The 15,325-nt window shown below is 43.2% G+C and overlaps 1 protein-coding gene across 2 annotated transcripts in view; it reads left to right on the forward strand.

The window, feature by feature from the left end:
- Positions 1–5,196, forward strand: part of LOC119658575 (proteasome activator complex subunit 4B-like) — a 24,558-nt gene extending 19,362 nt beyond the window's left edge. For both annotated transcript variants that reach the window (XM_038066022.1, XM_038066023.1), the window contains 6 exons: positions 94–2,942; positions 3,003–3,426; positions 3,489–3,695; positions 3,758–3,832; positions 3,913–4,610; positions 4,679–5,196. In XM_038066022.1, the coding sequence (XP_037921950.1) occupies positions 94–2,942; positions 3,003–3,426; positions 3,489–3,695; positions 3,758–3,832; positions 3,913–4,610; positions 4,679–4,813 (4,388 nt within the window). In that variant the 3' untranslated portion in view covers positions 4,814–5,196. The remainder of the gene's footprint in view (positions 1–93; positions 2,943–3,002; positions 3,427–3,488; positions 3,696–3,757; positions 3,833–3,912; positions 4,611–4,678) is intronic.
- The last annotated feature ends 10,129 nt before the right edge of the window (positions 5,197–15,325 follow it).

The raw sequence follows: 15,325 nt of genomic DNA on the forward strand, positions 1-15,325 counted from the left end.
TGAGAATAAGTATAATTTGTTGAATGATAACCCCGGAATATGTGGTTTAAAGTCTTGGCTACAATTTCGATTGCATTCTTCTTCCTTACACAGATCAGTATAAACTCACTGAGGAATGTATCACCGCGTTCGTGGAAAGCTTGAAGCCAGCCGCATTTCAAACGATGTACTCTCGGGTCGATGGCAGTGATGTTTATAAAATTTTTAAATATTTATCAAATTTACGACCAGAGCTGATAATTCCGGGAGTAATTGAGCGAGTTTATGCTAACTTAGAAGCGGTCACCGAACCACATCGACTAACGGCATCTTTACAGTGCCTTGTGGGCATATCGCGAGCATTGATTTGTGGTCAAAATGGTTACACAGCGGGAAGAACGCATGTGATCCCAGTTTTATATGCAGTCTTGCCCGGTATAGACCCAAATGACTTGAGGAAAGCTCTTCTGACTATGAATTTCTACGGCGCGTTTGTGTTTCAAATTCCCCTGATTGATTGTTCCAAAGCTAGCCAATATCATGAACTCACTGAGGAGGAGTCGCTGATCTGCGAACAAACTGCCGATTTGGAGGATTTTGTTATGCAATTTTTTGATCAGTTGTTCATCATGATTAAATTCAGCACGCAGGAGAGTATCCGCATGGAGCAGTCGAATACAGATAGTAACAAGTCAAAATACGACATGATTGTCGAGAATTCAATATCAAGTGGACTTCAGGTGATTCTGGGACAAAGTTCTGAATCGATACTTATATCAGCAGCGAAAAAAATTAATGATTTTGTACAGTCGAATTTGCTGGAGCCTCATGTCGCAGCTCCACTCCTAGGAACTTTAGTAACTAGTGTAGGAGTAGTAGCTGGACCGCATATTTTTAAAACGCTAGTGCCTTACTTAACAGATCGTCTAAACACTTACATAAAGGAGCATGAAGACGTGGCCGAAATTGAGAAGCAATCGGATGACTTCCTTTACTATTTTACGATTTTCTATTATCTATTCAAAAGTGATCCAAGAGAAGCTGTTAAATATTTAGATGATTGCTTGCTGCCAATTATAGACGCGACTTCAAAATTCAAATGCAAACTCACTGCGAAAATTGTAAATAATTTGATTCTGAACACTTTGTATAAGCTCTCGGCGTTCCAAATATTTGATATAAAAAGCATCGACTATTCGATTCCATTGAGTGAGCAGCTACCCGTTCGTCATTGGGGCAAGAGAATGGGCTACAAGGACAAGCTCGATTGGTTTGTCCCTGGTGAAAAAGAAAGAGCAGCTTCGGAGAAAATTATCCATAGATATTTACCAGAAATTTTAGAAACATTTGAAAAATATATTCGAGACGAAATAACTTTGGACCGCGAGGAAATTTTGAAAAAGTGCAATATTGTGTTGTCGTTGTTGAGTTTCTCGTATTTCTTGCCGAATTGGGATGGTACCCAACTAACAGTTTCAGATACAATTGTGGATGAGAAACCGCTGGAAATAATGCTTGGATTTGAGAATTTGGAGATCAAAATGCCTGACGGCGGGAATATAAGATTGGCAGTGATCGATACAATTGGACGTTTGCAGGAGAAAATATTAGCCACATCAGATGACGATATCCAGTCACTTAAAGCTATAATTTCGATATGGGAACGAGTGCATATGAGAAAAGCATACATAAATTCATTTGACAGCGAGATAAAGTCATACAGGCACTTGAAGCAGTTCCAAGAGTTCCGCCTAGTTAAGCATAAAAGGAATATGAAGGGAGTTGTAGCTAAGAGGGTGATGATCCAGCAAACCTGCAGAGATGAAATGTCTCCACCGCCGTTTACAGACACGCATCGTCGAATTTTCAAATATTTAATCAAGCTAGCTACGTCGCATTACAGTGCGGTGAGGACCTTAGCGCAGATAAAACTGTTTCACATAATGGTTCCGTACACATTCAGTCATCGCGAAATATTGGATGAAATTGTTCACTACCTCAAGCTAGATTCGAATGAGAATCATGAAGCCTTCAAAGGTGGCCTCTATATGCTTTTGTCAGGTCGGACAAAGTTAGTTGTCAGGCATGACTGGCTGTGTGTGGAAAAACTATGGCTTAATCTGTTAAAGTCCACTCCATCCGAGAAGCCTTCAATTGTGCACTTGCTTGATGCGATCATATACTCAATATCTGAGGAGTTTATTACGTTAACTATAGACCTGGACATTTCTGATAAGATTGTAGATTATGGATTGAAATTGGCGAAGTTGAATGGAGTGACTATAACTGATGAGGACATTGAACGAGGAAAGCAGTTGGCTTCTAGAAGAAATACAGAAAACATAGATAGATACAACCGAATCATAGAAACTATCATAAATATCGCTCAAAACAACTCACTGCATTGGCGCTATCATTTGATGGCTTCCACAATGGTTCATATCTTGGTGCATCCAAAACAAAAATTCCCGCTTTGCGTCGCAAAATATTTCGTTCCAAACTTAGTGCATGATTCGATTAAAGAACGCAAAACAACGATGCGAATAGTAAATTCAATGCTAGCACAACAGAAACGTAAGCATGTGAAAATGAAAGTTGACCCATTCGAAATAGCTGGTGTTCCGAAACCAGAAGGAAAGTTACAATTTGGAAATCGACCCGATAATCAGTGGTTGCAATACAATAAAGATACATTGCCGAAATGCCAGGCAGACTGGGATCAACCGCGATATCTACATAAAGCCGAGGGATTTTTTGGATGGTCTTCAGACTTTTGGGTCTATGCACCTTCCGATCAGCAGCCGAAGCTGGACAGGACACGCGACGAAATGAATGAGATTGAGAAAGTTTTTTATGATTTTTTTTCAAATAAAGATTTAGTGGATAAATTTATATCCTTGTGGTCGTTAGAAGAGCAGAAGGGAGGCGAGAAATTCAAACAGTCGAGATTTAGTCTGATGAAGGTAAAGCGAAGCGTAATGAGATTCGACTCAGGTGCTCTTACTGATGTTTCTGTTTTGCAGCACTTATTCCGTTCTTTCGGTGACATGTTTTATTCCAATTTTCACCCGCATCTGGAGCGTCTGATCAAAGAGAACAAGCTGGAGAGTAATCATCGTTGCGCCGCTGAATTTCTGAGCGGTATCATGCGGGGGATGAAGCATTGGCCATATGATAAAACCGAGGCGATGTTCGCAAAGATTACACCTCTCATTCGATTGGCTCTTGATAATATCACTGTAGAGACTGATGACTTTTGGGGAACGTGCTTTGCAACTGCATCGGAGCATATCGATCCGCGAAGACAGTATTGGTTGCATGAAGTACTAATGGAGGATCCATTACGAGAGAGCACCAGCTTCGTCGATTGTTGTCGAATATTCTGTTTGCAGGGACCCTTCAATCAGCATGTCTGGCGTATGGATAGTTACGCGCATAGATTGTTAGGTATTTAGCGTTGATTTATTGAATGTTGTGACTGTTCTAAATTGTCTGTTTTCTTTTTAAAGAATACTTGAAACCATTCCTAAACCATCCATTTCAAAATGTGAGGATTCGTCTGGGGAGTATATTGATAAACATATTTGAAGCGGATCTTCAGTTCAAGGGTGGCAACACCCCCAAGTGCCCGCGGGTTAGTGATATGATTAAGGAAGTCGTGAAGAAAATTGAGCCTCTATATTACGACATGCCGTCGACAATTTGTATGGTTGAAGGTGAGTTGAAATTTGTAAAGCATTGAGATTTCCACAAAATAAAAAGTAAATTTTCATCGCAGGTGCAACTGAACGGTCAGATGTGACGACTCAAGAGCAAAAGAAATACGAGGAAGCTGTACGGTTATATAAGACAAGTGAGTTGAAGATATTTCACTCTTACTCCATGTAATGTGCTTAATCGGCCAATAACGAATTATCTTTCCGCTTCTCACAGTAAGCCAATGGATAATAGGAGTGATATCACGCAATACCAACGGTAACGAAATACCGTACTTTGATCTACTTCCGTTCGCTTGTCGACTGGAAAGTTGCGAACAGGACTCCGAGTTAGCTGATACTTCCACCACCCTCCTGGCTATGATTGCACAGGCACTGACATTGCCTGATCGCATGGAGTATGCCCTAAATAAAATCAACGATATTTCAAAGTCATCGTCTTGGGGTGCTCGACTAGCGGTAATTGATGCATTGCAGGTCGTCGTGTTCCACAATATGGCCATTATCCTGAGTAAACCCGAGTGGATTGAATATGTCCAGGACATCGTTTTAAGGCTTCTAGAAGATACAAGTCTAGAGGTCCGCGAAAAGGCAGCTCAAGTGTTAGGTGGACTATTGCATTGTTCGTTCCTGCCTGCTACTGATAAGTTATTGGAACGTTTCAAGACAAAGTGCAAGACGAAAGTTGTGCGAACTACACTTAGTAGGAGATCATTGGCTTGCGGCCCTTCGGAGCCGGTTCGAAATGGCAGATCGGGCCTAGATTCTGTGGAAGCAGATGCGATTCGAGTGCGTCATACAGGTGTATTGGGACTATGTGCATTTATTTCAGCATATCCGTATGATGTTCCAGACTTTGTACCTGATGTCTTTGAATACCTTGGCGCACACTTGAATGACCCTCAACCCATTCCTGTGAGTATTTAGTCTGTAAGAGTATTATTGGATCTGATTCCAATGGAAGCGATTAATTACGTTTTCAGTCAACCATTCGTAAAACAGTCGGCGACTTCAAGCGAACGCATCACGATAATTGGGCCATGCATCAATTGAAATTCACCGAAGACCAACTGGCAGTTCTCAGTGACCTAACGATTCCGCCGTCGTATTATTCGTAATGCGAATTGTTCGTAGTAATTTTGTTTTCCTGTTTTGTTATTGTTAAATATATTTAGATAATAATGTATCTTTACGGGATAATTACGTTTCTGGTCGCCTGCGTTATCCATATGATATTTATACAGGTTGGTTTTAATACCATCATTAATTTTGGTTGAGACTTGATCACATTTTATTTTGTTAAGAAAGACTTCTGTAATTTTTTTTTTTTGGTGTATATTAGCATATTTTATACATGACCAGGGAAATGAGGTTCATCTTTTCTTCCTTTCCATTCTTTTTTTAAAGAATTTAGTTTACCATTTTATTATGAATGTAAAGACAATCTTTGTAATATGGATGGATGTGCTGGTAATATAGAATATTGCAATGAAGGTTTATAGAAAAGTGTTTTTCTTCATTCGATGTCCTTCTTTCTTTCCCTTATGTAGGTAAATACGTTGTCTAATGTCAGTTTGCCTGGAATTAATAATCTCCTGTACTTGACTGAGGTTTGTAGTAGTGCGGTTTTGTAGAGCGAAATGGTGTTGGGGTTCTGGAACAACTTGGTGTACAGAACAACCTTAACACTTCCACCTGGTTGCTGCTAGGCAGCAGAACAGGAGGAAGAGCCGATAGGTCGGGAACTTTTCCCGAACCCGATGTTAAGAAGGTTTGGGAAAAATCGGGCTGCCGGCTCTACTATGGGCTGGGGACCGTCACGTTACAAGTGTCGGCTCCTAAAACCATTGAAGGGGACATGCAGCCCCCGGCATCTTCATCTGAAACATAGATGTGGTGCCACATTTCCCAAATAAATTTTCAGCATTGTAAAGCAGCGACTGCACTTATCAGTCGTCGGATCAATAGCTTCAATACATTTATATACCTCATACAAGAACCGTGGGTTGTTGGTGGGGCAGTCAGGGGCCTAAACTTCCAACATGCTGACCTACTGTATGCCAATGGAAGCGATCGACCCCGCACCTGCATGGTAGGCTCCAAAGACTTCCAGGCTAACCTGGTTAAAGACCTATGTGATGGCGACACCACATCGGCTAAGCTAACCATAAAAAGTCAACAGGGAGATAAAGAGATACTATGGTGCTCTGCATATTTCCCCTACGACGCAGAAGACGTTCCCAGCGGAACATTCATCAGAGCTATCCCATATGCTAAAAGTAGAGGCATGGGGGTAATAGCAGGTTGTGATGTCAACGCTCACCACGGATGGTGGGGAAGTTCGAACATCAATGCAAGAGGATCGTGACTCCTGGAGTATCTAGTAGGAACCGATTTGCAGATCCTAAATGTGGGTAATGAACCCACTTTCTTCAATGTGGTCAGGCGAGAGGTCATCGACATCACGGTGGCATTTCCTGACATCGTGGCTCTGATCGGAGAGTGGAGAGTATCAAACGATATCACACTCTTGGATCACAGACGCATTGATTTCGTTATGGGCATGGATCCACCTCCACCCACTCCATTTCGGAATCCGAAGAAAACAGACTGGGCGATGTATTAAATAGAATTGAGCGCCCGAGTCACGATCCCTGGGAAACGCATCAAATCCATTGCTGGAATTGAGAAGACAACCCAGATGATCACAACTAGCATGAGAGAAGCTTTCGAAGAAAGCTGTCCACTCAAGATGCCAAAGAAGGGTAAAACACCATGGTGGAACTTGGATTTGGCAAAACAGAGGAGAACGACAAGGATGCTCCTTAATCGTGCTCTGAAGGGTGAATCAAGCACTAGCTGGACTCGCCATAAAGAGGCACAGAAGGCTCTAAAGAAGAGCATAAGATCGGCTAGACGATCATCTTGGAGACGCTTTTGCGAAGAGACTAACTCTCTTGAGACAACCTCAAAGCTGAAGCGGATTCTGGTCAAAGAACATAGCCAGAAACTGGGTTATTTACGTTTACAGAATGGGAAGTACACAGAAAGCGATGAAGAAGTACACTTCCTAAGCAGCATCCAAAATCTAATCTCGGGGCCAACAGGTGCATACAGCCCTCAACCGAGAGACTGGAATCTTGCATGCAAAGTAGTATCACTGGAGCGAGTGAAATGGGCATTTAACTCGTTCCATAGATACAAGTCTGCAGGTCCGGATGGCATCATCCCTGCGCTAGTAATAGAAAGAATGGATGCCCTGGGTTTACACATTTGGAATATATATCGTGCATGCCTAGCACACGCTTATATTCCAATTAAATGGCGGGATGTGAAGGTGTTGCTCATTCCCAAACCAGGAAAACCCACCTACATAGACGCAAAAAGCTTTCGACCGATCAGCCTAACGTACTTTCTGCTAAAACGACTAGAAAGACTAGTAGATCGGTTCATAAGGGATACACACATTCCTAAGTGGCCACTTCACCATAGGCAACACGTCTACCAGAAAGGCAAATCCACGGAGGCAGCACTCCATGAACTTACGGCAAAAATTGAAAAAGAATACGCCTTAGGCGCATTCATGGACATCGAAGGTGCCTTCAATTATGCCTCATCCGCGGCAATTTGTGATGCGGCAAGACAGCATGGAATCGAACCGCTGCTAATCAGTTGGATCCTTCACATGCTAGAGTGGAGAAAAATCGACATATCGGTCGGCCAGAAGTTTATTGAAGCAGGATGTCTCAGGGCTGCTGCTGCTGTGGCTCCTGGAGGACAAAAAATTCTTCGCGCAAGCATTTGTGGACGACCTAGCAGTAATAATTACCGGCAAGTTTGCGGACACAGTATGTGATCGCTTGAATGCAACTCTGCATGTAATCCACAGCTGGTGCCTCCGCAATGGACTCACGGTGAACGCTAGGAAGACTGGACTGGTTATTTTCACTAGGACCGTCAGGTGGGGCAGCTACACGCTACCCACCTTAGCAGGGGCGGAAATCCAGCTGGCACAAACAGTCAAGTACTTAAGAGTATATTTCGACTCCAAGCTAACGTGGAAGCATCATATCCAGGAAAAATATCAGAAATCCTGCAGATTGCTCTAGTACTGTAGGAATGCGATAGGTAAGACCTGGCGACTTTCACCAAAACGGATATACTGGATGTATACATCCATAATAAAACCCATTTTGATGTATGCATGCATCGTCTGGTGGCCAAGACTGAACTTTGCTAACAGCAGGAAGCTGCTAATGCAGATTCAAAGACTTGGTTGCCTAAGTATTACTGGAGCAATGAGTACTACGCCGACTGCGGCACTTGAAGCCATCCTAAATTTACCCCCCATCCACTTGGAGGTGAAACGGAAAGCAGCCAACGACGCATATAGGCTCGATACCATTGGGGCGTGGAAAGGCGGCCAATCCATCGGGCATGCGTCTATATGGAAATTCCTTGAAAAACATCCGGTAGCCCTGATGCCGACCGATCATATGGTTTCCAGATTCGTCTTTGAAAAGACATACACTGTCGTAATCACCGAAAGAGAAGAATGGTCGACAAGTGGCCATGAGTCTTTTCAGATTACAGACCTAATAATCTTCACCGACGGGTCAGTCACGGAGGATGGATCGGGTGCAGGCGTGTTCTCGGAGAATCCGATTATAGAACTGGCCCGACCCCTCGGAAAGATGACGACCATATTCCAGGCGGAGATATATGCCATTTCATTGGCAGCAGAAGAATGTCTGCGACAAAAAAGGAGGGGTCGCATCATTCGAATCTGTTCCGACAGTCAGGCGGCATTATCAGCACTAAATGGCAACAACATATCAAACCAGTTGGTTTGGAGTTGCCATCAGGTGCTGCTAAAACTTGGCCGACTGAACGAAACATTCCTGATGTGGGTGCCGGGGCACTCTAACATCGGCGGTAATGAGAAGGTTGACAAGGCTCGCCAAGGGTCTGGATCCACAATGGTGGGGCCAGAACCAGCTCTTGGAATCCGATCATCTACTGTCAAATCTACTCTGAAGGGTGAAATTGCAAGGATTCACTCAACCGAGTGGAGAAATTTGGACTCTTGCCGGCAAGCGAAAATCCTTGTGAAACAGCCTAGGGCTACTAGAGCGGCATTTTTGTTGTCCCTTAAGAAGTGGGACATGAAAACCCTAGTAGGGCTTTTGACGGGACACTGTCCCTTAAACTACCATATGGAAAAGATTGGGGTAGTGGTTTCGGCTATGTGCAGCCAATGTGAGGAGGAGGAGGAGACGGCCCTACACCGGCATCCTCAGATCTCGGACGAAGACACCTTGGCAAGGTTTTCTTTAATGAAGAATCTGCTGCTACTGAATTGCTGAAATTTGGAGGAATCTTGGGGAAAAACTTTAAACGCTCATTTCTCCGTTAATATTGAGAATTTCAAGTGGGAGGGACTGAGCTATAAAATGGTATTTGGTTTTGGCGGGTCTGGGTACCAGGAAAGTTGCTGAAATTTACAGGAATCTTGGTAAAAACTTTAAACGCTTATATCTCCGTTAATATTGAGAATTTCGAGAAAATGAGCTTAATTCGTGATCACTACTATCGAGGGAGGGGCTGAGCTGCAAAATGATCTACGGGTTGGGGGTCTGGGTGCCAGGAAAATTGCTGAAATTTGAAGGAGTCTTGGGAAAAATTTTAAACGCTTATATCTCCGTTAATATCGAGAATTTGAAGAAAAGGAGCTTAATTCGTGATCACTACTATTGGGGAAGGGTCTGAGCTGCAAAATGGTAGGCGGGTCGGGGGGTCTGGGTGGGGGTTTTTACATCAACCTTTTCCTAAAACACTGAACTCTTTTATCAATTCAAAGAACTGCAAGCCTTCCAAATTCTTCCAAACCATTTCCCATCCTGATGACGGAACCCTATTCACGAAGGCTGGGTACGAATTTTTGAAGGTGACCATATATTGTTGTTGGTTGTTTGTAGCCCACTTCTTTACGAAACGAGTACCCTTGAGCCGTGTTTATCTCAACGGAGGGGAAAACCGACTCATCAATATGGGATTACTTGTTTTTGTCGGACATTTTTGGGGTCTTTATTCCCATTTGACTAGAGTCACAACCAAGAAGACTATACAGAGGAGGAGCAACTCCAGCGGCAAAGATGCTTTTTTTTAGTTTTTTATTTTTCAATAGTGATTTACTTCTCCCGAAGAATTTTTGGCCCCCTACATGAGGAAGGACGATTCCGTAGCCTACACAATAACGAAATCTATGAGCGATACCATGACCGTCCGGTTGTGGATAAAATCCGGCTTAATAGGTTACGGTGGGCGGGTCACTTAATCCGTCTGGATGAGGATGATCCCACCCGGAAAGTCTATAAGGACAATATCTATGGTAGAAAAAGAAGAGGAGGCAGACCCTGCCTAAGATGGAGCGATGGCGTAAGTCAGGACGCCAGACAGCTTTTAGGGATATCGAATTGGTGAACCTTGGCGCAAAACCGGGATGTCTGGAGTTCCTTATTAAGGCAGGCCTCGACCGGATACCGGTTGTTGGGCCGTTGATGATGATGATTTACTTCTCCCAACATTGGTAGCTTTTTTCTAGCTTAAGTTGAGCTTAGCTATCTTAATTCTATTTCAATGGAGGATATTACATTTGTTTGGCTTACCTGACCTTCCATGTAAATTTACTTCAATGTGTATTTAACGTACATACATAAATATTGACATTTTCTTAGTTAACAAATCAGTTCATTTAAAAAAAGGGGCTTGCACTAAACCTAACCTTTCCCTCAAATTGAGAACATATTCTCGATGTGGTTTCGCTCTTGCTCGCCGATTTTCCGACCTTAATCCTCCAGATATAAGCCAGGCCGGTGAAATATCTTAATATTCGGCGTTCATATGCTTCGCATTTATTCATGGCAGGGTTGAAGCAGGTGATTTACGTAGGTGCTCCGTAACAGGTGATGGGTCTTATCAGGATCTTGTAGAGAATCATTTTCGCTTTGGCACTAAGCCTTACTTTCTTGCAAAGAAGATAGTAGATCTTACTAACTGCGCCGCGTGCTTTACTCATAGCGAGCTCCAGATGCGGATTAAATTTGAGAAATTCGTGAAACTTAACTCCCAAATATTTGATCGTCTGTGAATTGCTCAATGTTGTATTTCCGATTTTAATTTCCATGCGTTTAGAATTTTTATGGATACTTCTAGAATTTAAGTATTTAGATAGTCTCCTGAAAATACACAATTGCGGTTTTGCTTCATTTGTTCTAATGCCCCAATAACGGAAGTATTTTCTGAGAAGTAACTAGTATTTTTCTATTGTTTTGGTCGCCTTGTTGGGGCGGAGGTTTGACGCGAACATAATGATCTGATCGGTATATTGGATAGTGTCAGTCCCGGTCTCAGGAATGGGAACGTCATCTGTGGAAATGTTATATAAGGTAGGCCCTGAAATGGATCCTTGCGGTACTCCTGATGTTACTGACAAGAGATCGGAAAATTTGTTTCCCACGTTGACATAGAACAGCCTATCTTCGAAAAATCTGATGGCAATTCTGATTATCGGAATCGGGACGTTGTTTTCGATTAGTTTGTATATGAGTCCATTTGCCCATATGGAGTCAAAGACCTTTTCCAGATCCAATGCACAGGCGGTGGTGGTTTATTGTTGACATTAAGTCTTTCTTCTTTCTTTCTTTCTCCTCCTGTGGTGACATTTGTGCTTTTGCCTGACATCTGTCAAGTGAGGCAGTTCATGTCCCCGGTTGGCTAGCCTGAGGCTGTATTGCCAGCTGAGTGTAGGTAGCTAGAGTTTTAGCTGTTTGGTGTTTATTTTTCCGTTAGCGTACTATCTAGAATGTGATCGTGTGTGGAATATTTTGCTTTCTAATTGTGTGATTTTTAAAATTTTATTAAAATAATTGTTTTGTGTACTAAGTTAGATGTCAATGTTATAGGTAGTGATTAGTTTGGCTAAGTGTAGCCATTGGTCCGGGTGGCTATCTTTAAGGGCGATGTTGAGGTCTGCTTGGTTTATAAGGAAGTTTGAACGAATTCTGAGCGAGTAGTATCTTGGACAGTTGATAAGGATGTGCTGGTTGTCTTCTGGGACGAGGCAGTGTGGACATAGTCCGTCAAGGTGTCTTCCTATTTTGTGGAGATATTTTTTGTTGAAGGCGTGGTTGGTAACGATCCTGTTTGCGATTTTGATTTGTTTTGCCTGGGTATCGATGCTTCTGAACCAGTTTGCCTTTTCCGGGGTGGGGAATATATTATAGAAGAATTTACCCTTAGTTGAGGAGATGGTGTGGTATTTGGAGTGCCAGTCCGCTACTAGCCGTGAGTAGGCGTTGCTTGATATGCAAGTTTCGTTAACTGTAGTTAGAGCGTGGGCTCTCTTGGCTTCCTCATCGACTTTGGAATTTTGGTGAATTCCTCTGTGCCCGGGGACCCAGAAAATTAGGCATTCAGATTTTAGGGTTTTGATATTGTGGAATATGTCTTGGACTATCGTGTCTGTGGTGCATGGGCTGTTCAGTTTGCAGCACGCCGCCTTTCAATCTGTAAAGATTGCAATTTTTGGTGACTGGGTTTTTGATAGCCAGATTTATGGCTGTGAGCTCGGCTGTTTGGATAGAAGCGTTTGGATTTATTTTTATAATGTGAGTACCGTTTGAGTTTAGGTGTAGGGTCGCACAAGTGGTACTTTGAGGGGTTTTAGACGCATCTGTAAATAGGACTGCATAGCCTCGTGAGAGAAGCTTTTGAACTAGGGATGCGAAATGGTTTTTGAGGCCCTCCGATTGCTCCGATTTCAGTAGGGCGGGATCTATGTTCAGATGAACGAAAAGATTTCCTGGTTTTCTTGATAAGCTGGGTGACTGAATTTGTGCTATTAGGCCATTGTATTCAGCTAGGATTTTGGCATGTGGGGAAGTAGGTTGCGGTCCAGGACATCTGTTCTGGGAATGGTAGAGATGGGTGTTTATTAGGGATTTCAGAGATTGAAGTGTCTGCCGATACTCAAGTGGGAGTTCTTTGGCAAGAACGTATACAACGTGGTTTGGCGTTGAGTTTGAGAGACCCAGGATGCGCTTTATTTGGGTTCTGTGTTGGGACTCCACTTTTGACAGAGTGTATTTGGGGATGTTTAGATTGAGTGGCGTTGCGTAGTCGGCTCTAGACCTAAGAAGGGATCTGAAGATGTTGAGACCTTCCTGGGGGTGTAGGTTTGAATTGAAATTCGTTAGGAAGTTGATAACCTCCTTTGGTAGGGAGTTTTCCAATATTTTAGCGGAGAAATGTGGTCTGGTGATAAGGTTGTTTGTGAGGAGAATACCCAGGTATTTGATACGATGAGCGTTTCGTATTGCATTTTGGTTAAATTCCAGTTGTACCGAGTTTTCTTTGGTCCTATTGAAGAGGATGAGTTTTGATTTAGCGTGGTTAATTTTCAATCTGAGGTCATTTGATAGCCGACTGAATTTCTCTGTAAGGGTTTTGGCGTTTTTAAGCGCCCCTTCTGTAGTGGGTCCACTAGTGAGTAGCAGGCAGTCATCGGCAAACTGGAATATTTGATTGTGGGCATCGGAGATTTTATGGAGTTCTGCAGTGTAGAGGTTGAATAGCGTGGGACTCAGGCAACTTCCCTGTGGAAGTCCATTGTTGACAACTGTTTGCATGGTGTTCAGTGCCAGGGTTCTGTTCGAAAGGAAATTGATGATCCAGGAGTGGAGCTCGATTGGTGTGCGGATGTTAGTAAGTATTTCGCTCAGGCAGTTGATATCTACTAACTCAAAAGCGTTCGTAAAGTCAACGATGACGGCAATAGGAACCAGCTTTTTAGATTTAAGGTGTTGGATGCTATTTATAACCGAGTTGATGCAGTCGGTGGTGGATTTATTTTTCTGGAATGCAAAGGAATGTGGAGGGATAGCTTGCTCTCTGTCTATATGTTGTTGGAGTCTTCCCAGAACCGTTTGATTGATTATTTTAATAGGGACATTTAGTAAGGCAATCGGTCTAAAATTTTTGGGATCATCTGGTTGTTTATGTGGCTTTAGAATGGGCACTATTTTGGATTTTCGTCATTCCGGAGGGATAAAATTGCGGATCCAACATTGGTTCAGGATTGCTAGAAACTTGTCTTTCTGTACCGGGTCAAGGGAACTGATCATCCGGTAGGTAATTTGGTTTGTACCAGGGGCAGTGGCCTTTGACTTCCTTTTTAATATAAAATCCAGCTCTTCCATGGTGATATGTGGTGTGTTTATGGGATGCGGCAATATAGGTGGGTAGCTGGGTTGGTTTGTTTGGTTTTTCAGGAACGAGAGGAAATTTGTTGTTTGTAGACTGGTCCACGTCTCAGTCGGTCTTTGCGGTTGAAGTCGAGTTTTTAGCGCCTTTGCTAGGTTCCATACTTCTCTCCCATCTGCTCTGTTCAGTTTCTCGGTTGTCTTTTCCCAGGTATTTTTTTGGCCAGGTTTACTTCTTTACGCCAGGTGAGTACTATTTCCTCGAGTGCTCGAAAGTTTTGGAATGTTCTGCACCTCCGATAGGCTTTGAGTCGCCCGATTTTTTCTGCGTATAGTTCGCTGAGTTTTTCGTTCCACCACTGTTTGGGCTGGTATGCGTTTGCGTTTTGTTTGAAGGTGGCTACCTTCAGGGCACTTTGGAATGCGCTTTCCATCTCTGTGGGCGTGGAGCCAACATTTATAGAGAGGAGTTTTTCCAGCAAGATGTTTTGGTGTATAAGGTGATTTGTATGCACCGTTGTTTCCTCGACGTCGTAGGTGATCGGAAGGTGGAAGGGTTTGGAGAGGTGGGACATTAAGTCTAGAAACGACAATGTCGTGAAGGTAGTTCAGTGCATATTGCGATCCGTGTTTATGACGGAAACCAAACTGGTGATTGGGAATGATATTTTTGATGTCACAATTGTGGACAAGTTCAGTTGTCCAGGGTCTCCTAAAAAGCTTTCTTAGTTCCGAAAGCAAGAAAATGGCCCTGAAATTATTTGGTTCTGAGGAGATTTCCTTGTAATTGTAGGAAGTTTCTCCTTTTTGGGCTTTCAGGCACTAGCAGAGGAGGCACTGACACTTGGCACCTGGGGAACACTTACATTTTTAGCACCCACCTCTTGCTTTTTCGACTTTTTCTGCCGGCAGAAGTTGAAAGGGCCTTCTTGTCGCTCCTCGTCGAAGGCCTCATATCTTTTTTGCTTCGGGTGCCTCATTTGGCTTACTTGCGGGCTCCTCCAGCGTTGGACAGGACGACGAATTTGATGCTTGATATGGCTCGTGCAATGGGGGATAGTGAGCTAGTACTTCTGTGTGCTTGGTCAGGGCAGCAGCGTGCTACCCCACATTCATAGCGGGAAATACTGTCGCCAGCATAGAGGGCAAAGATTTCACTGTGTCCCCAAGTCCGCTGATCTGTTTTTGTCAGCTGCTCGATTTTCTCATTTTGCCGCAGCATATTATCATACTTAGCTCGCATTTCGTCGAACTCGCTGGCCTCCGTAAGTATTTGTTGTTGTTTTTTGAAGTCATTATCATCGGATGGCATGGGTAACTACGGCTTTACGTCATCTTCGGAAACGTCGTTAATACCCTGGGCCGAAA

This window comes from Hermetia illucens, chromosome 6, assembly GCF_905115235.1.
Source record: "Hermetia illucens chromosome 6, iHerIll2.2.curated.20191125, whole genome shotgun sequence".
Lineage (NCBI taxonomy): Eukaryota > Metazoa > Arthropoda > Insecta > Diptera > Stratiomyidae > Hermetia > Hermetia illucens.